General features: G+C 39.2%; 1 protein-coding gene across 2 annotated transcripts; it reads right to left on the reverse strand.

Annotated features, from left to right (window-relative positions):
* Positions 1-747: 747 nt before the first annotated feature.
* On the reverse strand, positions 748-19,660 carry LOC117416888 (interleukin-12 receptor subunit beta-2-like). Of its 2 annotated transcripts, XM_034028347.3 has the most exons (16): positions 19,480-19,660; positions 16,543-16,661; positions 15,758-16,033; positions 14,514-14,628; positions 14,122-14,291; positions 13,834-13,979; positions 12,656-12,794; positions 8,765-8,838; positions 7,509-7,713; positions 6,398-6,586; positions 5,408-5,506; positions 5,160-5,315; positions 4,824-4,961; positions 4,559-4,658; positions 3,902-4,001; positions 748-3,340 (listed from the first exon to the last, which is right to left on the reverse strand). In XM_034028347.3, the coding sequence occupies exons 2-16, from the start codon at positions 16,616-16,618 to the stop codon at positions 2,864-2,866; spliced, it is 2,460 nt and encodes an 819-aa protein (XP_033884238.2). In that variant the 5' UTR covers positions 16,619-16,661; positions 19,480-19,660; the 3' UTR covers positions 748-2,863. The 2 variants fall into 2 exon arrangements, with proteins under 2 accessions (XP_033884238.2, XP_058891072.1); XM_059035089.1 differs by lacking the exon at positions 5,408-5,506.
* Positions 19,661-24,841: the final 5,181 nt, after the last annotated feature.

The raw sequence follows: 24,841 nt of genomic DNA on the forward strand, positions 1-24,841 counted from the left end.
TAAGTGTTTGGATATAAGCATTAACACCTACAACACAATTATACAGATGCCCTTATGATAAATACTGTCATATCTTCCACTGAACTTTAATCCTACCTTTACAGCATATTTTAGATTCTTACATATTGCTGTTGAAGAAGGCACAGAGGGAGCGCTATGCTAATTTATTGAATACATTTCTTGAATGACAAACAGTAGGAGAATGCAATTATGCAGGGTTTTAATGTCGACATTAAAGTAATTTGAGAAGACAATATATTTTACTATGCGAGTACTGACCAGCATGGCTTGGATTTTGGTGTCTCAACAAATTTTCTGCCAGTTTGTTTCTGGCATTGTCGATGTAGTTTAGGATTACCAGATTTCCACAGTGAAACACAAGGACATACTTTTTTTTCAATTCACTGACAGTGTAACAACTCTGAAGCCGTTAAAAAAAAATAGCAGTATATAACAACACAATAATAGTTTAAAAATTAAACATTGGGTGAATTTATTGCAGATGATAACTCATTATTTTCCTTATTGTCATCTAGTACATGTTACATGTACAAAAACCTAGATTTAAAGAAAAAAAAAAATCGATCAGCTATTACCATTTAAACATGGTCTAGGGCTAGGCCTACATCTAATCCGAATGATTAAACAAATAATTCGTAAGATTCCTTATTTTTGAATGGCACTAACAACCAAACTCGTTACTCTGCTATTAACTTGGTGAGCACGCCGATATAGTTTTGTACTTAAACTTAAAAATATATATAAATACAATAGCAAAACCGGGACGATTAACACTTTCTGACTGCGTGAAAGCCCTGCTATGAAGTGTGTGGGTGTGGGGAATATGGGTGAGCAGGGAGGGGGTTAAATTTCTCCCTGTAACCCCAGCCACAGATGTATAAAAAGGGTGATCATGGGTGTTAATATTAGAGTTAATATTTGAAAGGTGGAGGGATGTGTTGCTGTGTTGTCTATGTCAGTGTGTTTTTGTAGCCCTTTTGACCCTTGTGCTGTCTTGTTCGTTAAATGTGTTTTTGTACTGTGCTGTTTATTAAAAGTGCACATTAGCGCTAAACTTTCCGAGTCTCCATTGAAAACCTTAAATTAATCCCAGGATGTCTGGTAACCCTAATGTAATTCTCCGATACATTTTTAGTTTTTTGCTGTACTTGTTATCTCAGAATATGAACTAAGCCGCAAAATGTTTACTTCCCAGTCGGTTTATCTTGTATAGTTTGTTTCCTATGTGCAAAAGCACCGAGTCCAGCTGTTGGTCACATTTAGGAAGCAAACCAATCTCGGTACGGTTTGTTTCCCAAGCGGACTTTGTTCTTCACATTTCATACCAAACGTACTGAACAATATCAAATCCTCTGAACGGACCCAGTGTGAACAGTCTTACTCTCCAGCACAGGTTTTTTTCTTCTCTGCATATCTGGTTAAGTGACTTTGGATCCACCCTGTATAACTATCCTGTAAAAGTGTATTTAATCAATACCTCGGGGAGCAGTATCGGGCATTATGTGAACCACCTATAATTAGTTCAGATCAGGCTTGTCAAAGGCAGGGTTTATCTGTGATATTGAGCCCTTTTAGCAGAAATGCTATTTGCTGGATTACAGTCAAGCTGTGGTGTACATACAAATTGGTGCTTGATGCACCAGGGGTTTAATCAAGTTTGCATGAAACAAAAAAAACTGGCACTTTCAACAGCTGGATTACAGGATCGTTTTTAACAATAACCATGCAAAAACAGCCCTAAACGTGAAGGTGTAAGACTATCTCAATGGAACACACTGGCAAGTTACTGAGGGTCTCCTTTTATTGTTTCCACGACTGCATTTGACTGACCTTGTTGAAACGCTTTGAAAATGGATAACTAAACTAGAAAGCATTCTGGCACGGGAAGTAAATATATTTGGCTGTGTTTTAAAATGTTAAATGTATTGGTGCTCATAATCTTTGAAGGCTGTTTTATGACAAGTGTCCCAAATGGGCTGTTCAAGAAAAGGTGAACATTGAACTTCCTGTACTACAGTGTGTCTTCCCGGCTGGTTTCCTACACTGAAGTAGAATATTGTTACAGTAAGATAAAAACGATAACACACAACAGCACTTCAGAATGTATGTGTATGTGTGGTGTAAAGATGTTTGGCTGTTGGGCCTGGAATGTAGTTGGAACTGGCCATGCAGACTTGAGTGTAAATGTGGTCAGTCTCAAATTCCCCATGCTTGTAGAATATGTGGTCTGTTCCTAAGATTATGATTTTACTGGATACAGTTTTTTTTTTTTTTTAACATGATACTGAGATCTGGGTGTAATGTGGTGTTTATATCCTTGTATTCCATCCGTAACTATTAACACTCCAAGGTGGTAAATTTAGAAATACTGAATGAAACTTTAATGACCATGCTTTTCCTGAGAGACTGGGTTTTGCACGCCAACACCAGGGATTAACAATGTGGAGTGGCTTACATTTTTTTTTTTTTTAAATCTCTAAATTGCCTCCTGACATTACTGTGATCAAGATTCAACCTCTTATTGGCTGTATCCCAAGTAGCTGATTCCTATAAAGAAGTGATTATGTGAAAATGTGTTGCATCCACATTTTGTGGTTAGCATTCATGTTACTGTCACTGGTTGGAACAGTATTCATCATGCCATGCACCAGCAACATGCATTGAATTGCTATCCTTTTATGTCTTAAAGTTTTCCCCTTTGCACACACATCGCTGCATGATTTTAGTACATTGTTATGAAGCAAAAATAACACCATTACTAATTTGCAATGCAGGCTGTAGAAAATGAGTTCTAGTTCTAGTTAGTACAATTTAATTACAGTATAACCGAAGGTGAGGTAGTTCAATCCAAGAAGGAACTGCAGTCTATTTTCACTGCATCCAAAGTGAGTGTCCCTTCAGGTTTTGAGAACAGGTTTCCGAGGAAAGAAGGGGCGAAGTCATCAAAGAAGTCGCAGGTTTCCTCTTCGCTGGAGCCCATGTGTAACACGTTGGAAGGTATGTAATCCACAGTAATCTCAGTGTTACAGGATTCTGGTGTCTGCACGCTAGTGTCAGACTCTTGTGACACACTTTGGATATATGCGCAAGGCAGCTGGTGTTTATATATTGCCAGATCCGCTGGTCTGCACCATGGCAACATGGTTGGCTTGCCTGCTTGCTTTTCCTCTGCTGGAGCACCGGTTCCATTGTCACTGACGAGATCTTCGGGGGCTGAGTCGCTGTCCTCGGACACTTCCTCGACTTCAAGAGTGTCAGGCTCATCACAGCTGGACAGGGAGTCACTCAGATGCAGGTCGTAAACTAGCTTCATCTGCCCCTGTGTCAATTTGAGAGCGTATATACAGCTGATTTATTGCTCTGGGTTGGGATCCACTGGGACGCATGTATGCAAATGTTCAATTCCTGATTTAACCATTAGGTGGCAGTCTTTGACTTTTATATTGGCTGTTGATGCTGTTCTTTTGATTAAAGGGTATGCTGTACCATGTTTACGTATACATTCTGGTAAAGAATTTGCACCATATATTTTCTAGCTAATTAACTAGCCTTGTTTTCAGATATATTGACCCTACTATCCCCTTCATCTTCAACAGCTGAGACAGCTCAGGGATGGAAGTCACACTCCTACTGCATAGCCATTTCACCCATTCCAGGTTTTACTAAGAGCTTGATTAGCCGCAGTGTATAGATAACAAGCTCAGGTGTGTCTTATTAAACTCCTGTTGAAATGAGGAATGGATCAAACTGCTGTGCAATGGGAGTCTTATTTCTGTCCCTGCAGCTCACAGTCACTTGCTGGTAGAAGCATGTTTGAGGAAGTGCTTGTTTTGTATTGTGTTTTTTCAGCACAGTGAAGTTCCTGCCCTTTGGCCCTTACCTTTACAGCAGCGTATTCTTGAGCCCATTTGCAATTGGCAGGGTCTGGAACGTGACCCGTGTACCACTGAGGTGTGAAGCGGGAACAGAGAAGTGTCATCCTGAAAACGAGAGAGAGACTGGTTAATAAGGAAGCGGCTCACTGTAACACATCATATCAACCTTGTGCAAATGATTCCTTATTAGAGCTACATTCTATTGTTAAAGCATTGCTTTTACACAGTTTTTGTTCATGTTTCTTTTTTTTTCCTCAAATAGGGAAAGGATCATGAAACAAAACAAGCTGTTTAAGCAGCACTTGATTAGTGAACTCTAACCAGGGTGGGGATCAATTCCTGTGTTTCAATTCCCATTCCATTCCCAATGCCTTTTTCAAATCAAATTGCAATTCCAGTTCCTTCGATTGAATTGGAATTGATATTTTAGAGACATTCATAACTGTTGTGATTGTTCAACTGCTTTCATCTGAAGCCAATTTAATTGACTGTCAGTGACGTCAATGTAAGTGATGTGGTGCCCCTGTGACTCATTGCAATTTGAATCAATTGTGTTGGAATTGATTAAAAGGGAATTGGAATTGGAATTAGGAATAGAATCGATCCCAAACCTGATTCAACTACTGTAATCATGGAAATAAATCATATTGAAAATCACTCACCTTTGATTTACTGCTGAGTTACAGCAAATACACAGCAAAGCCAGCCAAACCAGAAAGAAAATTAATGTGGCACCCGTCAAAGACAACACAAGCGGGTTTTCTGTAATTGAAAGAGAGATTGCATTTCACTCACTGTATCACAAATCCACTGCATACCATACAATACAATGCTGTAAGTAGATATTTTATTTATATACCAAACAGATTGTATTAATGTTTGAAATGTTTACGCAGGGCAGTTTTTATTGTTGATAATTATACATACCTTCTGGAGTGACAGTAAATTCAAACTCCCTCTTCGGTCCCTCGCCAGCAGCAGTTGAAGCAGTCATCCAAGCCTGGTAGGTGGCCCCAGGCTTCAGCCCATTGATTGTATAGTTAGTGTGCGAGGCATCAATAGGTCCTAAAACAAAATCAATTTAAATCCATAGGACAGTGTACACAGGGGTACATTCATGAATGTACCCCTGTGTATACCCCTTCATGAATCTAGTGAAAAGAGACTGTACACGTGTCTTAATACCATACAGTACCAGTATAGTAAAACAAGCATTCATTGACATGCAAACACAAGTTTATGCGAATCCTTTCATTTCCGTACCATGCACTAGCAGGTGCGCTGAGTCGAGACTTTTCAAGTAAATGCTGTAGCTGCTTATGCAGCCCTTGCGGTGTTCCACTGGAAGGTGCTGCCAGTGCACAGTTACCGTTGTACTACTCTTGTGGTTTATAGACGCCGTGGGGCCTTCTGTTGGAGCTGGAAAACAATGTGCAAAGGAGAGATTTCAAAATGTTTTTTTTTAAAATATCAAATATGTATTTTTACAGTCCAGGAAATGCATTTCTTACCTAATTGTTTAACGTATGCATGCACAAATCCAGCCTTCCCAACACCTTCATCATAAAGTGCATTCACCGTAACTTTATAGCAAGCATAGGGTTTCATCACTTAAAAATAAGAAACAAATATATATGAAATATATAACATGCAATCACATCTATGAGTAATTGAGTAGCTTCCTATTGCAATGTAAAAAAAATCAAGGATTAAATGAGGTTTTCGATCAGTTTTAAAGTATAGCAAACAATGGGCATGGTTCCCCTAGAACCTCATGCAGTAGTCCTAGACTTGTGTCTTCTGTCTGCTTATTTTGACACGGTCTGTATTTTGAGATGAGCTGTCCTGCAAACTTTTTTCTTTGCCTAGCTTGATGTATAAAGTTATAAATAAATGTGTGCATTTGCTTCCTTTTTTTATGCATCTTTAGGTCTTATTTGGTCTAGTTTATTTGCAAAAAAATATATATGAAAAATGAGCATAGCACTATAGCTATCTCTACCATGTGAAAAAAAAAAATCTTGTACTTTTTAAAAGTATACCAAGTTGATAGAAATGTGTATACATCATGCTAATCAAATACAGTTTAGTTGGTAATGCCAGCTGTGTTGGACATTGTTGTTTAGAAGTGTAGGAGTAGTTTAATAAGGTTGTAACATTTTGAAAATGTCAGATCTTTGGAGACAGACTGGCATGGTGGCTGGCAGGTTTCATCGAGGGGAGGAAGCTTGTCTCTAGCTAAACCTCTTTCGAGAAATGTACAGACTGGACTATCAACACTGCCTGCTGTCTGATAATAAGAATTCCTAGAAGATAGCCATCTTTAAAGTTAAAACATGAATATATCGGGACGTTGCAACAGGCTGTCTCTTTTGAGTCAGATGAGGTGCCTGGCTTAATCAAAGAGGATGCGTGGCCTACCATGAAGCAACGATCTATCTTTCTGTCAACCATTATTCTGAACAAGATCCGCTGAAGTTGTGCTCCATTCACTGCTGTACCTGATATGACCGTAGAAAGCTTGTCATGAGTGAGTCTTGTCCAGCCGAGGTCCAGTTTATCCTGGGTAGGAGACCACTCCACTACATATCCTCGTAAGCCCAGGATTTCGTTTACTGGAGGCCTCCATTTAACCACAATGCCTTCGTTAGAGTGACGCATACAGGTTACATTTCCTGGTGCAGGAAAACCTTGAAGAAAAGAACAAACCGTAGAAAAAGTTCATTCTTCATAACAAGACTAACATCCCAGCCTCCGTGACAAAGACGAACTGACTGTTTTATAGTAAATTCACTAGCCTAGCATTTGCACTGAGAAAGTGTTGAAGAGAATTATGCTAGATTATCAGTGTGCCGCTATTGATGCTATGCCTGACACTATAACTGCACTAAATGTGCAGGGGCAGCAGTGTGGAGTAGTGGTTAGGGCTCTGGACTCTTGACTGGAGGGTTGTGGGTTCAATCCCCAGTGGGGGACACTGCTGCTGTACCCTTAAGCAAGGTACTTTACCTAGATTGCTTCAGTAAAAAAAAACCAACTGTATAAATGGGTAATTGTATGTAAAAAAAAATAATGTAATTGTATGTAAAAATAATGTGATATCTTGTAACAATTGTAAGTCGCCCTGGATAAGGGCGTCTGCTAAGAAATAAATAATAATAATGTGGAAGCCAGTTTAATTAGTGATACTTGATTTCTTGATGGTCCATGTTAAGGAATTGCATAACATGATGTGGTCAGGTATAACTCCATTTTATAATTGAAAAATGATAGGCTACAACACATGAACATGTGTTTGCATGCAAGACATTTGTATATATTTTAGCAGCCTGTTAATTCATATTGTAATTTTAAATAATTGTGGGTAAACTTAAAACATAATAACAGAATAATAAGATGAGATGTTAAAGGGTTATTCGATAATTGTGAAAAACTGTCACGTAACAGTGAATGATAATAGTAATCCACCAAAAAATTAGGTTGCTTTTGACAAAATGCTGTTGCAATAAACCTGCGCTTGAAGCATGTACATCATCTGATGGAGCTGGGAGTAGAATGTCATTTTAACAGTTGGAACACTGTAAGTTGTGGACTGGCCCAGCGTATATCTACCTGTCTGGAAAGGTATGCTGATGTTTGTAGGAGGGGAGTTTCCTCTGGAGTTAAAGGCTGACAGTGTAAGGATGCAGTGAGAGATGGTGACAGTGAGGTGGTTCTGGTAGTCTGGCAGGTCTACAGGGATCTGGTCCTCACATGGAAAAGGAGATGTCACGTTGTACCCCAGGATTTGTCCTCTTGCTTCAGACTGGCTCAGCTTCTACAACACAGTTTAGATTTTGTATTTGATTTATTTTGTAATGTTAAATACAGATTTGTATTTGTGATTGTACAATGGTATGTACAACCTCCTTGGACCAGGGAGGGGGGTTACGATCACAGAACACTAAATGCTTATGAACTTGGGCTGTGCAAACATTTCCCCTTTTAATGTTCGCAGAGGCATTCATATTTTTAGATTTGGTATAGAACAGATGGCCAATTATTGTGATTAGCAATAGACTTGAGACAGCTTTACCTAACTTAACATTAGTCAGTTCAAGATGAGTGGTAATCGGGGTCACTGAAGCCAGGCTAAAGGGTTTAGTCAAGTCTAAAGTTAATGCCCTAATGGGATTATCCCAGAAAAAAATGAAATGCAAGGGGAGAATGCACACAGACATAGTTCTAATACCCTATCATAGTTCCATTAAAAGCAAAACCACTTGCATAGAAAATAATTCACTTTTTATTTTACACTTGTAGGCAGAATCTCGTCCTTAAAGGGTTACATCCATACCAGGTCATGCACTATATCTATAACTAACGGCAGAGCCTGCCTGAGTGAAGAGTGTAGCTCCATCTGCACTGCATGATGAGGTTCTCAGCAGAATCTTGAGTTATTTAAAGGAGAAAGATCTGCGTGTGATTTCTTTTAAGTAGTTTTTTCATTTCATGGTAAACTGAAACTGTGAGGCTGTGGTTTCAGTCTCACAGGTTAGGCTTGTATTTCGCAGGCTGGGCCTTTTTTAGAAAAAGGTGTCGCATTAACATTCCGAATGACAGGAGCAATTCTGCCTGTGATCTGCCGTGGTTATGAGACCACAGAACTCAACGCTTGGTTCCTTCAATGGAAAATGTGATACACCTGTTTCTCAAGATTATTTGAAAATAGATTATTTTATGTCCCCAGAAGTGTAATCACATCACTTGGGCGTGCTTTGCTATTGGAGGAATAAAAGGCAATGTGTGTGTTTAGCAATTCTTACACTGAGAGGAGTGCTTTTCGCTCTCCTTGTTTCAAATTTTCTCTTTTGCTAAGTTATACTTGCCTTCCAAACAAGGGTGAGGGAGTTCGGGTCTGGGGTTTCCATCACAAACCAAATATCCAGCTCTTTTATAGGCACTACAAACAGAAAAGAGTGCCATTTATTTTCCTTTTCAATAATAATAATAATAATAGCTTTATTTTTATATAGCACCTTTCATAGTGGACCACCATCACAAAGTGCTTTACAGAGGTAGGCTGTGAACTGTGCATTATATGCAGACTCACTTACAATAGGACATTGATTTAAAATCTCATCCGTAGGATGGAGCACAAGGAGGTTAAGGGACTTGTTCAGGGTCACACACAGTGACTGTCACTGACAGAGGTGGGATTTGAACTGGTGACTTTCTGGTTACAAGCCCTGGACTTTAACCACTGGACCAAACTGCCTCCAGCTACACACTTTGCTGTTGCTGCAGATTACATGTAAAACCAAAGAAAGTTGTTCAGTAGTCTGTTCAATAAAGGATTGCAAATCAACTGAAATAAATGTGCCCTGTACATACATTCTGTCCAATGGAAAGGGAAGTGGCCATTGTCCAGGTCTTCTAAGACACAACATTAAGAGGGCCTGGTCCATTCCAAAAGCTGATTCTGAAAATGCTCTGATGAGATCACCGATCGGACCCTGGGGTCTGTTAAATGCACTGATGTGATCACCAATCGGACCCTGGGGTCTGTTAAATGCACTGATGAGATCACCGATCGGACCCTGGGGTCTGTTAAGTCTTCATGCATATGTTGCTAATGTGCATCACAATGATGAAAAAAGGCATCTTTTTCTGTTGATGACTAATAGCCATGGAAAATCCTGATTCATCCAACGGACAACAAAATACCTCAAACACAGGAAATCGAAGTACAGTCAAAATCCTAAAAGAGTTTGAGCCAAAATGAAAAACTGCTATGAATTGAGTGCAGCAAGGGTTAAAAAAAACACCCTGCTGAATAATTCATATAGAAACCTGTGATGTCAACCAGACCCTCACACTCATCACACAGCGGGCTAGGTGTGAAGCAAACCCACGCTGCCTTCCGCCATGTGCTCTGAGCAGACAGGATAAGGTGTATAATGTACTAGCAAAGCATCAGAGTGTATTTACATATACAGTAAGGTGGGTGCTGCTTTAGTGCCTATGTGCTGAGACAGGGTTATGTTGATTTATCTGGCTGCTTCTGCTCCATTAAGTGTTTGAGCGCTATAGTAACACAATGCTTTCTATTAATAACACTATGTAACACAATTTTTGTTCCTGGGTAGTAAGTGTTATTTCCTAATTGCTTATGCCTCAAAAGTATAGAAAATGGCTATTATTCCCCACAAACTTTGCTTTTGTGACCAGGACAGTGATATTTTGAAATTTACCTATTTCCAATGAGAAAATGGGCGAATTTGTGTCTTTTCGTTCACATAAAGTCAGAAAAAAAACAACATATGAATCCAAATTAACATGTATTTATACTAAAGTAATACAAAAATGACTACAAAAGATTTAGAAGTGAGTAGTTTTTCGAGATTTACGATTATACTGTAAATCACTTTCACGAATCAGCCCCCAAATGTAGTCTCCCATCATGTTCTCGTTATACTGTCCTTGGTAGCGGCGTTCAAAGTCCAGTATATCCTGGTGGAAGCGCTCGCCTTGCTCCTCCGAGTACGCTCCCATGTTCTCCTTGAATTTATCAAGATGAGCATCAACGATATGGACTTTGAGGGACATCCTACAGCCCATTGTGTCGTAGTTCTTCACCAGAGTCTCAACCAGCTCCACATAGTTTTCGGCCTTGTGATTGCCCAGGAAGCCCCGAACCACTGCGACAAAGCTGTTCCAAGCCGCTTTCTCCTTACTAGTGAGCTTCTTGGGGAATTCATTGCACTCCAGGATCTTCTTTATCTGTGGTCCGACGAAGACACCGGCTTTGACCTTTGCCTCAGACAGCTTAGGGAAGAAGTCTTGAAGGTACTTGAAGGCTGCCGACTCCTTATCTAGAGCTCTGACAAATTGTTTCATAAGGCCCAATTTGATGTGCAGTGGTGGCATCAGCACCTTCCGGGGGTCCACCAGTGGCTCCCACTTGACGTTGTTCCTCCCCACAGAGAACTCGGTCCGCTGTGGCCAGTCCCGCCTGTGGTAGTGCGCCTTGGTGTCCCTGCTGTCCCAAAGGCAAAGATAGCAGGGAAACTTGGTAAAACCGCCTTGGAGACCCATCAGGAATGCCACCATTTTGAAGTCTCCTATGACCTTGATGCCATCTCAGAAAAATGCAGATATGTATCCACTTAGGCAGCTGGAACTAAACTGAACTGGTGGGCTTAAGGCCCCTGTATTTATACTACTATTTATATTACTGGAAAGTTCTAGAAAGTTCTAGAAGTTACTCCACGTTTAATCAGCACTGAATCTATCTGGAATGTTCTGGAAAATAGGTAAATTTCAAAATATCACTGTCCTGGTCACAAAAGCAAAGTTTGTGGGGAATAATAGCCATTTTCTATACTTTTGAGGCATAAGCAATTAGGAAATAACACTTACTACCCAGGAACCAAACAAAAATAAAAAAATTGTTACACGGTGTAATCAAAGAAAAAAAAACACAGAGACCAGCCTTTTTTTTTGCTTGCTGTTAGTTTGGCATTTATAGTAATTCCATTTACATTTTCAGAAGAAGATTACATGTTTCAATAGAAGATAGTGCGTCAGTAAAGATTATAACTAAATGTATTTATTTAAATTCATTCCGAATCATGACCTTTTAAGTGTACTCACACAATTTCATCATTGCATCCCTTACAAAATAATTTCTAAGCTATTAAAAGCATGTACAATAACAATGTAACAGTAACAACACAATCAAATAAATACATTCAAACACATTGGTTTTGGGAGTAGAAAGTTGCAAAACCATGCTTTATTATGGGTCGTAATTACATATGCATTACAGCCTTATAGCACAAGCTGACACAGATAAATAATTTGCTGTGAACTTTGTTGACACATTTAAATAAAGGTATTAGCACTGATCAGATCAGAATAGCCCTCTCCTGCCTGCATGCAAGGTATAGAAACAGGTATGTGGTGACATCTAGAAAACCACTGCTGGGCACAGCCCCTGATCAGCTATAAGAAATGCTCAGCGCACAGCATCAGGTGGTGCTACGGAGCCTTGACATTTAAGCAAATGACCCAATGCAGTTTTATTTCGAAGCAAAACTGCAACAATAGCAATGTATGTACATGCAAAGGAACCGGCAAAAGGTTTTAATGGAACGACAACAGAAACAGGTAGAAATACTGAAAGCAAAGCTCCAATCTGACACCATCTAGAAAGATGTGAGGTTGATTAATTACAACCCGTTTCTTAACTGACTTTATTAACACCCTGACACGGGGGACAATTTCCCTCTGGTTGAAATATGCAAGAAAACGCTGACTGCAAGACATGCAGACAGAGCTTTCTCTAACCTAGTATGGTAGAATACAAGTGCTCAACAAGTAAGATTAGCTATACCCCCCCCCCCCCCCCCCTGCCCCACACACAGAAATGCAGGATCTTCAGATTCCTTCAAGTTACTTCCATACAATATGTGTAAGAATATCTTATCTATACTGATAATAAGATTTACAAATGAAATGGTCTTGTGCAGAGGATTGCAATTGCAGTCATTTTGAAATGTGTCAGCAACAGCAGCCTTTTTGTCTGAAACGGCAAAAGCCTTTCTAGTTTTGTCAAAGAAAGACTAATGGTTTGAATGAATACATATAATAAAAAATACCCGTTTTCAAGGTTGTATTTTTGTAAATCCAATAAAGGAGTATCAATGTGTAAAAACACAGAGAGCACAGCTGAATGTTTCTACTGAGTTTGTATAGTAAGAAATCAACATGCTTACCGGCTTCCGGTGTTCTGTTAGTGAATGGCTCACTCCACTCACTCCACATGCCTTTAGTGTGGCTCAGCTTGCACCTCACTTGGAACTGATAATCTGTAAAGGGCTGCAGACCAGGCAGAGTGAATCTGTCGACTGTCACCTATGAGAAAGAAAGACCAACGTGAATCAGTGATGGCAGTCCTGTAAAATGTAATAATTAAAAGAGTGTTAAAAGACTGAGGCATTCTGTTTACACAGTTCTTTTCTGAAATACAAATGGTTAATGTTAAATAACTAGCATGAAACAGGTTTGGCACATCAGCAGGTTTGGCACAGAAGCTTAGAAAGTTATTGTGGTACAAGACGAGGACCTCCAGTGGGAGGTTTCATTATGCAATTTAAATTTGAAGTGCTCATTTTGAAATACCACATGAAGATGGACAGATCACCGAGATGTTTCAGTTACACATTTCTAATGAAGAACTGCATTCAGGAGGTAAACCCTTTGCTGTGGTTGTCTTTACTGAAGGACGTGCCACTGCTTTGAGTCTGTCCTCTGTTGTGTGAGGGACTTCCCAACTCAAGAGCACATAACAACATGTTCCAGGCTGACCGTAGGGAAGCCATGGGCATGATAGCTGCCCTCCCCCATTAGACGAAGCCAAAAAGCAGGTGGAGGCTGGGGAGGAGGAGGAGGTGAACTCTGACGCACAGCAGGGATGTAATGGATTGAAGAAAGTTTGAAATCCCTTCCTTGCCAATCATTGTACGTATTGTTTATCGAAGGACAAATAAGAAACTAGCAATTCGGCTGACGATTTGTTCTGGTATTGGAAGCACCTAAAATATACTTGCTGTTTGCATGATTTGATCTAAGGTTAAAAATGACTGCCCTGCCTGAACCACCGCTTTGCTTAATTAACTGATAGGAGCCTGTGTGTCAGCAACCTCCCACTTGTGCACAGCACTTCCTGAAGCAGTGATTTCTCATTTCAACTGCCATGAAACCGAACTGTTTCCAAGCAATTCATGCTGTGGATTGTCTGCAATAACCTGCACATCTATCTAATAGGAGCGTGGGTTATTATTAGGAAATGTACAGTACTCTGTGGTTGACAGACAGGTACCAGTATTCAAGTAACACCAACGTGCTGCACAAAGGACTATGCAGCTCAGTTGTATAATGAAGCATATCTCACGTTCAAAGTGTGATGTTTCCAGGTGCTGTGGCTCAGGGGCTTGTCCCTGACCTCCAGGAGCTGGCAGTTCTGTGCAGCCTCCCAGTGCAGCGTGCAATCAGAGGAGGCACAGTTAAACAAAGTGATGACCGGAGGATGGGGCTTCACTACAAAAAACAACAAAAACTACTGTAAGAGACTGTGCCTTTCCAAGGCATGATATAGCCTTCCATTACTGAACTGAATGTAACAAGCTCTTTGCATAGGCACTTCACATAAGTATTTAAGGGTTAAACCTGAGATACCTACCTATGTCATTGAGTGTGATGTTAAGAGGTGGGGAAGATGCACTTCCCAGTGCATTTGAAGATGTAACCCAGACTGTGTAGACAGATTCTGCATTGAGTGTATGAAAAGACACAGATCCAGAGCCAGGGTCATCACAGATCCCATTCAAGTCATGAGTCTTATTGTTCATCCTACAAAATGCAATATCAGTTGAGTCCGCAGTGCCTGAACTGAACAGGGCCCCCATTTTACAACAGGAAAGTCTCCACTGCGCTGTGATTACAGAAGGAGCCGTCAGGTTCTTGGGTAGATTGTCTAGTTACCGGTACAGAAACGAGGTCTCTCATAATACAATTCACATGCTTATTTCCTGTAATGGGGCCTCAAATGGGGAACTGTAACTATTAGCTTACCTTAAGTGAAAGATGGTTTTAATGTAAGGCTCCCTTCCTTTGTCCCAAGTGCATGTGACATCCCCGAGCTGTCCATTCTGAGTGCAGGTCAGGTTCTGGGGGGGGTCAGGCAGGTCTGTAACGCAACCACACACACTTACAAACACTCCTGAGCTCTTCTTAAAGGTCACAGTTTCAGAACGAGGTGACACAAAATTCCCAGCCGCACATACAGACGTTAGACCAAAAAACTGAAACACCTGCAACATGCAGCACACACGTTGTGCAGCCAGGTTTTCTCACATGCCCTGTTCTGTAACACTAAAAGCTCTGTCAGTTCTGCCATAACTCGAAAGACAGTAGATCTGACACAAAGTGATACAGAGCGGGCTTCTGAATACCACAAAGCACAAATTGCAGTTTCACAACATACAGTCTCAAAGGTTATCCAGTAACAAATGTAAGGAATTCCAAGGCAGTAATCAATAGCCAGGTATCCCTCCAGCCCAACTTAAACACCCCACTGACATGTTGGACCTGTACTGTCCTACACAGTGCTATGGCAGGCGTTTCCCATTTCAGTCAGAAAATCTCTCCACCCAGCACTTTCCTGTACTGAAGTAGCTTACTGCAACACTGCAGTTTAAATACTGTACTGCAGTATAATCAACTGTACAGCTGTGATAAGAAGTTGACTTAAATACTTAAACAACATAAAAAGGCAGAATTGATAAACCTCTATATTGCAAATCACAGGTATGTCAAGGGACACATTCAGTAAAAGAATATAGTAAAACATTTCTAAATGACATGGCACAGTGCACAAATGGAAACAGAAAGTAGAAGGCACTGTTTTACACTGAGTGAAATACATTATTATCAATTTGTTAGTCATTTAACAGACGCTTTTATCCAAAGTCACTTACAGAGACTAGGGGTGAACTATGCATCAAAAGCTGTTGCTGCAGAGTCACTTATAAGAAGACATCGGTTTTATATCTGATCCGAAGGACGGAGCACAAGGAGGTTAAGTGACTTGCTCAGGGTCACACACAGTTAGTCAATAGCTGAGCGGGGATTAGAACCTCCTGGTTGCAAGCACTTCTCATTAACAACTGGACCACCAAGCATATAAATGCTTAGAATAGTTGACCAGTTGTAACAGTTAAAGCATTGAGATCATGCAAATAATCAGCTTCATCATTCATAATAAAGCACAGACAGGGTGTTTTTATTGGCTCGGTGTAATTAATAACGATACTTACATCCAGCTTTAATATCAATCCCACAGATCAAGCGTGAGAACGAATTGCACTCTGTTTTACAGGCAAACGCCACCTTGTGCTTCTGCAAGTTTGCAATCTCCAAATAAATGGTAGAGGAATTGTATTGTCGACAATCGCGTATCTCATTTGAATCCTGGTAAATTGCTGTTCTGCATCCAATAATAGACTTTTTGAAGGTGCAGTATACTGTGACGTTTGTTCCTAGCTGGACTACCGGCCCAGGCACAGAGAAAGCAGCACCCCCAGTGCAGGTTTCTGCAATAAAATAAAAGACATTCTTATTAAGACATTGTTACACAGGACAGTCTTATTAGGGGGCTTGGTGGCACAGAGTAATAACCAACTTGACTTTTCACCTAGTCACATGGTTTTGGTGCGCTCGATCGAGCAGCCACTGGAAACGGGACCATATCACAAAACAAGCACATCAAATTGTGCTTAAGAGTGGCCCCAAGCCTGAATGGGTAGATTGAGGTGCGCTCCCTGAGCTATAGGGGTAAACAAATCTTCATTCAAAAAGGATTTTAGCGCAACACACAAAGTAGCTCTGTGAACAGAGACATTTAGCCACACCATTTGAATATGCACACGGCTGACTATATTCAAGGACTGTCCCTTCTGTTAAAAAAAACCCCGTGTTACACAGAGTAATACATCAGTGCTGATTTCCATTGCAGTAAATATGCTTGCAACAATCTGCGCACATCTGCTCGCCAGATGCTTTTATTTTTGAGGATCGTTCACAGCATGGTTTGGAGGCTTACCTATTCCTGCTGCTCTACCCCATAGCAGAACAATCAAGTTAAAGGCAACCCAGCTCGGTCCCACAGAACACTTCATGTGAAAGGCATCTGGCTCCTTTAAATAACGACTGGAGAGATTGCTAAGGGGACAAAGAAAATCAGGAATTACTGTGAGGATACACCTCCAAACACCCTGGAAAGCACAAGCCAGCCTCCTTTTGAGCAGATCTACTGTAGTAACCTGTACCTGCATTCAACAGGTTAAAAATGAGCATTTCTACAAGCATTGTAGGACAGATCCATCCACAGAAACACTGAAGAAAACGTTGTCATTGAAATAACTAAGTTTCTATCAGTATTTCTAAATGTATGGCTATGGAGTGTTTTATAATTAAGGAATTAAATACCCACAGAAACAACCATTACTATGAAATGTAAGTTTATTTTAAATATAAACAATGACCCGTGTATAATAAATGAATACTGCTGTACCCGTCCTGTACTGTAAATGAAATTGATCACTGCACAGTCATGTAATAAAACGCTTCCCTTTTTTGTAACCCTTGTAATGGGTGTAAGTACTGGTAGTAGCAATGATGCTCTCTTTCCTGGAATCTGTCATAGACTATTGTGGAGGTCAAACTCTCATTAAATAATCATGAAGTACTTTCATTTGAAGGTTCTTTTGCTGTTCCGCAGGTTGCTGTGTGGTTTGCAGCGCCTTATTCACATAATTGTAAAATCCAATGCAAACATGCATTTGCAGATCTATATCTGTTTGTATAAAAGTGTCCTGTAGCGTAGGGCAGACCGGGGACAGTTGTAACACAGGACGGTTTTAACACCTTGAATTTCTCCAATCAGAAGCAAGCTAGAGTGCCATCTCTCATTGGGCACATGCTCAGTTCAAGTCTCCGCCTGTGGAAGAGGAGCTGTCTGTACCAACGCCCTGAGATTTTATCTACAAAAATCAATTTTTGACCTAGTAGAGTAGATTTTTTCCCCAATTTTCTTGTTGTGATATATACCTGTGTTATCCAGTTCATGGATCTATGCTTTTAGCATTCTCATCCCTGATCTCTGTACTTATCATTGACACAATTGATTGCTCTTAGTTTTGTTGTTTCTTGCTGGGGTTTAGTAATGGCTCCCTGGGTTGGGGCCAGTTGTAACATGTGTTACAATTGACACCATACACCATTAGCTGAACTATATTTGGGCACATGAATCTTGCACTAATGGAAACAACATGTTCATATATCACAATTGTGACTCAAAATGACATATTCTTGCTTGATAAAGCCTATAATTTTAGGGATGTTAAGTTTTAAAAGTAGGACAACAACAAAAAAAAAATACCTTATGTGAACATTTTTATTTTTCAAGAAAAAATTTCATTTTTTGAGTTAATTAAAAAAAAAAACATATTTGCTTCATGTGAAAATTGATCTTATTCAATAAAAACGTTCAATTCTTGAGTTAAATGATGTGCGTTGTTATTTATTTAATTATTCTTCACAGAATGTTTCATCTGACCCTGGCCATGGGGTCAGTTGTAACATCGGACACCTTATCTTTGAAGCGCTCTTGCTCTATGTATATCAGCTCTTAAAACAGGATAGCTATGGGGATTTGTAGAGGACAGATGTAAGGTGTTTCTATCAAAGTCTGGTCAAACTAGCTCAAATCATCTGTGCGTAATGGAGAGAAAGGTAAAAAAAAATGTTACAACTGTCCCCGGTATCCCCTATATCAACTGGATAAACTTCCATATTCGATTAATCCTCCCAGGAGCCGTGCAAAGGACACTGCCCTGGACGGGGCACAACCAACCTGTAACTTTGTAGCGTGCTGTTAAAAAACGCTGCTTTCATAGACAGTTAGAACGTGTTGGATATATATTCCCTCAGAAAACAATGTGAGCAGATCAGTGTCAGACTAAAATAACGTGGTCTTAAACAGAAATAACAAGTACTTCCAAGTGAAACAATCACAGCTATCTTTCAGAAGGATTATGTAAGGGATAATGACGTAATATTTCAGTAACTGTCCTACAGTATTTCTAGGTAATCGTACAAAACATTAATATTGCGATATACAGCTAGTATGATGTTCTGCATCGTTTAGGTAAAGAAGACGATAAACTTACCTGTATTTTTTAAATTATTTATAGACATTTTAATAAAGTATATAAATATACACAAACACATTCCTCTGGTTCTGAAAACACTTCATATGTTTTGCAATGCAAGCAGCTTGCTGGGGGCTGATCTGCAGTATACAGACGCTGCTGGCAGTGTAATGCGCTGAAGTGAAGGGAAATTTCCTGAGAGGTAACAAGTCGTATGTTCTATTCTTATACCAGCGGATGCCAGTAATTCAAATCAAGACATCTTTGTACAATATAGGGCTCCTAACTATACAGTATGCTACAATAAAACAAATACATACATACATAAATAAATAAATAAATATGTTTTTTATATGTTGAAATAGTGCTTTCATTCCTTAATTACATGTAACTATATTAATAATACCCTAATAATAACCACAATAGTCATAATAATAATACCGGTATGATTTTCTATTTACCGTTAATGAATATTAATCCAGGAGTTTAGAAATACATTCGCATCTAATTATATATATATACACACACACACACACGCACGCACATACACGCACACATATATAATTAGATACGAATATATTCCTAAACTGCACAATCGTAGAGTACATATAGAAAAAATATAAGAAATAAAAAAAGATATGTTATATACAGTAGATAATGTAATAATTGTCCCCTTCATGGCTTCATTAAGAAAACAAAATAAAATAAACTAAATTAATCGTCTAAAATATATTAACTATTACCAAAATATAATGCATTCTTTTATCACAAATGATAATTACTATTGTGTTCAAATAACAATCATACTGTAAATAAATAAGACATACCTATCTAGACGTTTCGAGCGCTTCCATTTTATTTGACAGATTCTCTGAAATGACCTGTTAATTTGTCTGGGTGAATGTTAAATAAAGTACCAGATCATTGTGATGAATCACCAGTCACCCACACTCTGCACTTTGTGCTGTAAACGAAGCCACTGAAGAGCGAATGCTCTGAGCTGATACAACCCTAATGCAGCCGAGCTGAACATGCAGTTCCTGTACTGACAGCCCTGCGAACTGACACAGACACATTGTAAAAAGCTAACAAGTAAATCCTTTACCTTAATGATTACAAATAATAACACTACAGTATAAATAATAATAATAATAATAATAATAATAATAATAATAATAATAATAATAATAATAATAATAATTACTCAAATGTTTACTTTTTATTGCACATATTACAGGATGTGTTCCTAGTAAAGGTAATTAAAAAAGAATACCTGATTATTGATTCTGTTCAGCATAAAGTGCAATATATTAATGTTTGTTTCATCAAACAAAAGTAAACTTTCATTCTAAGTGGCTGATCAATAAAGCAATTGATTTGGCACAGTGTTCAGGAGAGCTTCCCATCAGTGTTGTTGTAGAGCACAGGAACTTACCTTTCCTCACGTGGAATTCTATTGTCATGTAAAACCACATCCTTGGTCCCGCCTTCCAGCCATACCGCCCAGTCTCCCTGTTAGTTATACATACTGTGAGTGAGTGGGACATCAATGTCAAGTAAACCCAGCAGTTCAATTTCATCTAAAATGGAGTTCAAGCAGACAAGAAGGAACTTTCCGGGAGAAAGGGGAGAAAAACATCATCGAACAAACCCCAGTAACCCTTACCCACTAACGTCCATTTATAGTCATTTCGGATGTCGTCATTTTCTGAGCCAAAACATAATCTGACCCAATCTGATCTTGCTGGAGAAGGACTGGCACAGACCGCAGAGATCCACTCCAAATGGAAACACAGTGCAAAGTAGGCTTCAGTAGCCATGTAGACTATGTCTGTCTGCTCTGCTTGCTTAACCTCTTCCTGTGAAAATCAAAAACAGACCCTTCATATGAGTAATAAGGTGTATTGATTTTGCACCAGGGAACCCACCATTCATAACGTCTATGCTAATTTCAACTCCACAGACTTTAAATTGCACACACGACTTATTTCAATAAACACATGAAAGGGAAAACATGCACTGGCTAACCACTTTATTAGGACTTGTCCCTAATTTCTGGTTGGGCCACTGTGGCATGGACTCCATAGAAGGTGCTGAAAGGTGTCTCAGGGTAAGTGTAAGGGGCAGTACTGTGTGATACACTTCTGTTAAGGGGGTCTCAGGGTAAGTGTAAGGGGCAGTGCTGTGTGATACACTGCTGTTAAGGGGGTCTCAGGGTAAGTGTAAGGGGCAGTGCTGTGTCATACACTGCTGTTAAGGGGGTCTCAGGGTAAGTGTAAGGGGCAGTGCTGTGTGATAAACTGCTGTTAAGGGGGTCTCAGGGTAAGTGTAAGGGGCAGTGCTGTGTCATACACTGCTGTTAAGGGGGTCTCAGGGTAAGTGTAAGGGGCAGTGCTGTGTCATACACTGCTGTTAAGGGGGTCTCAGGGTAAGTGTAAGGGGCAGTGCTGTGTCATACACTGCTGTTAAGGGGGTCTCAGGGTAAGTGTAAGGGGCAGTGCTGTGTCATACACTGCTGTTAAGGGTTCTGTCCCATGTCAGCGAGATGGCTGTTTTGCATTGTGAAGTGGATGCTGGGCAGTGCATATCATATTCACAATACAGTGAAGTCTATGATGAGCAACATTACAGACTAATTGTCTAATTGTCTAATGCTGTTGACAGTAGTTCCATGAAATAAGGTGTGGTGAAAGGGCCTATGATAGCACAAGTACATTTAGTATGTTATATAGTCTAATGAACAGCAGCTGTTACTGATTTGGAGCAAATACAATAACTGATATTAATTTCATCGAAAGAAACAAAAGTTAAGTGCCGTCAAAAGCTATACTGTTCTTCCTCTTGAAAGTAGAACAGCCTCACTTCTCATTAATCTAATGAACACCCCCATCTTATTTACTTAAGAATAGTTAAAGGGATGCTGTTTACCATCTCTTAAGTCAAGTCAAAAAGGAAGTTAGAAAGGCCAATAGAAATGAACATTGCTAAGGGGGCTAAAACCAATTCCAAAATGTTTTTCCAATATTATAACAGCAAGAGAACATTCAAAGAGGAGGTTAAATGTCTAGAGATACAAATGGCAAAATCATAGATGAAGAAAAAAAAATATCAAATATATTAAATGATTACTTTTCACAAGTTTTTACAAAGCAGGATACGGACAACATGCCCCACACGTTGACCTGTTCCTATCCATTTTTAAATAACTTTAGCATAACAGAGGCAGAAGTGTTAAAGGGACTAGGAGCTCTTAAAATAAACAAATCCCCTGGGCCAGATGAGATCCTCCCAATAGTACTCAAAGAAATGAAAGAAGTTATTTACAAACCGCTAACCAAGATCATGCAACAGTCTCTTGACACAGAGGTTGTACCAACAGACTGGAGAATTGCAAACGTAATACTGATCCACAAAAAGGGAGACAAAACTGAACCAGGTAACTACAGACCAATAAGCCTGACTTCTATTTATATAAACTTATGGAAACTATAATACGAAAGGGAGATCGTGTCTAACTAACCTGCTTGATATTTCTGAGGATGCAACATCGACAATGGATAATTGCAAAGCATACGACATGGTTTATTTAGATTTCCAGAAAGCTTTTGACAAAGCCCCGCATAAAAGATTAAGTCTAATTCTCAGTGGCTGCTTCTACTTACTTCTATTTACCAGGCTTAATGTCCATATTCAATCACAGGGCCACTGTAAAGACTCTTATCTATGTGCAAAAAACATTAAAAAAATATAGAATTACAAATCAATGTGAAAAATAAAATGGAAGGAATAGCAAAAATATCTGAAAAGTGAAGATATTTTTGTGTGTTTGGAACTGCTCTTGCTTTTTATCATGCGTTCAGAAGTGTTTACAAGTAATGCACACACACACACTTCACACAGGAAACCATGCTTCATTAGATCACACCTTTTACAACCATTGTATCCGTTTGCATTGGGACTAATTCTAGTTTCATGCTTATTTAAAAATCGACGTGTTATCAGCGGGCACTGCACTTGCATTTCTTTTGTGAAACTCTATTTTTTATTGTCTTTAGTGATGGTTATGAATCACTCCTGTTGGACAACACTAACAGGATTGATAAAGTTACAGGTTGGCAGTATTTATATCATACACGGTTTAGCTTATTAAAAGTAGACCCTCAATTTTATAATCATGGAATGTTCATCAGTGACAAACATGGATGAAAAGCCAATGCATTCACATGCTCATATTCACTTTATATATTGATGTTCTATGACATATAATGAACTTCTGATTTTGATCACGCACCACAGTTAGTGTTGACGTGCTTACAAAACCACAGTGAAAAAAAAGTTTGTCTAATTGAATTACTTAGTTTCTTTTTAGTAAATAGCATTTCTTATTACAGAATGATTAAGGCAGGCGGTCGCAGAGTCCTGGGCTTGAAGTTTATGGCAGCCCCACAGCTATACTTTATAGCGCTGTTAGATTTTTTTTATTTAATCCAGGCCCAATAATGATTCAGGATCTGGCCGGAAAATCCGAAGCTGGCTCAAAGTTCTAGATGAAAGTTCTTATTCCACTTGAGTAGTATATTATTTAGAACCTTCTAGGTTTTAGCCGCACATACACACATATGAACATATAAACAGCATGTGAAGTCTAAGGAAACAGCTGTCAAGACTGTTGTTAACTATACAGGAAGGAAAACCATGCAGTTTGTTTTCTTTCACGGCTAGCTAGCTCAAGATGCTTTCAATATGCATCGTTAGTGATATTCACTGTTTATGCATTATTCAATTAGAACATTTTAGTTCATGTAACCATTCAGCTTGAGAGAGCCACTTTTCCAGAAAGCTGCAGATGCCAGTGTATGTCAAGGATAATTTGGCACAGTTTTCTAATATAGACCCACATATGAAGGCTTACATTTAACTAACAGTGAATCAAAAAGACCTGCAGTGACCTTGTCCTGTAAGTCTTTTTGATTCGCTATTAAACATCAGACTATTAGGCAATACATGTAGTGTGTTTTGTTTGTTAATCATAATAACAATGCCATGTTGAACATACTGCATAACTAAAATAAAATCCCCCCCCCCCCCCCAGCTCTCTAGGGGCCATCTACCAATAATAATCTTTTCCTAAATTAACGTTAGGGAGTGTCTATTAATATGTTACATTCCTATAACATCACATCTTCCTCACTTAAAAGAAAAGTTCTGTATTATTGAATTACCGTAACATGACTGATTTATTATTATTATTATTATTATTATTATTATTATTATTATTATTATTATTATGTTTTTTTTTTTTTTTAACTACTTACAAACTCAGGTTTATAATTACACTAAACCTAATCTTGAGAGGAGAGGTCACTCGTACTTCAATCTCTAGTGAGTCTTTACCACTCACTCCTCTATACTTATAAGTTTCAATCAGTCTCTCTAGACGTCAAATTTCTCTTCTAGGTCTTCCTTGCTTCTCTGGTTACCTTTTGGCGGACACACACTGCTCATAATCGTTCTTGCTATCAGTCTCTTTGGTATTGTCTTGACTGACTGCTGTGGGAGTTGGTAAATCTTCTTCAGTCAAATTGGCATATTCAACTGTAGGCTTAAATCCACACAATTCCGTCTCACCTCTGTTCCTCTCTCTGTTTGTATAATGCTGAAAGTTCACATTGAAACCGTGTCACGCTGAATTTGGTCCCCCATGGAGATTGGTCCCACCGGACTAATTTTCATAGATTGTCCTATGAAAAATCGTCTGACTTATTATCATACATTAAAATTAAGAATATAACTTTGCAAGATTTTTCTTCTTTTCATAGATTTTTTGCACAATCTGTGAAAATTAGTCTGGGGGGACCATTTTCCAAGGGGGACCATTTTTTGCATGACAACTGAACTCACAGAAGTAATTGCTCGCTATGATTGCTGCTGACATAGAACAAGCAACTGTATTTACAAGGATGTCAAAAACCATACAGAATGACTTGATTTCATCCATTTCCTTTACTGTGCTAGAAGAGATCAAGAAAGAAATTAATGAAGCAACCTTTTTTGCATGCATGCACGGGGGTAGGGGTCAGAGGGCGTAGGTGACTCAATCTAAACATGAAGACATAAGCCCAATATCTGCTCCTGCAAGGGAGCCTGGCTCTTTTGTACAGCGCTATCGGCGCTATGCGTCAAAGCGGG

This window comes from Acipenser ruthenus, chromosome 12, assembly GCF_902713425.1.
Source record: "Acipenser ruthenus chromosome 12, fAciRut3.2 maternal haplotype, whole genome shotgun sequence".
Taxonomy (NCBI): domain Eukaryota; kingdom Metazoa; phylum Chordata; class Actinopteri; order Acipenseriformes; family Acipenseridae; genus Acipenser; species Acipenser ruthenus.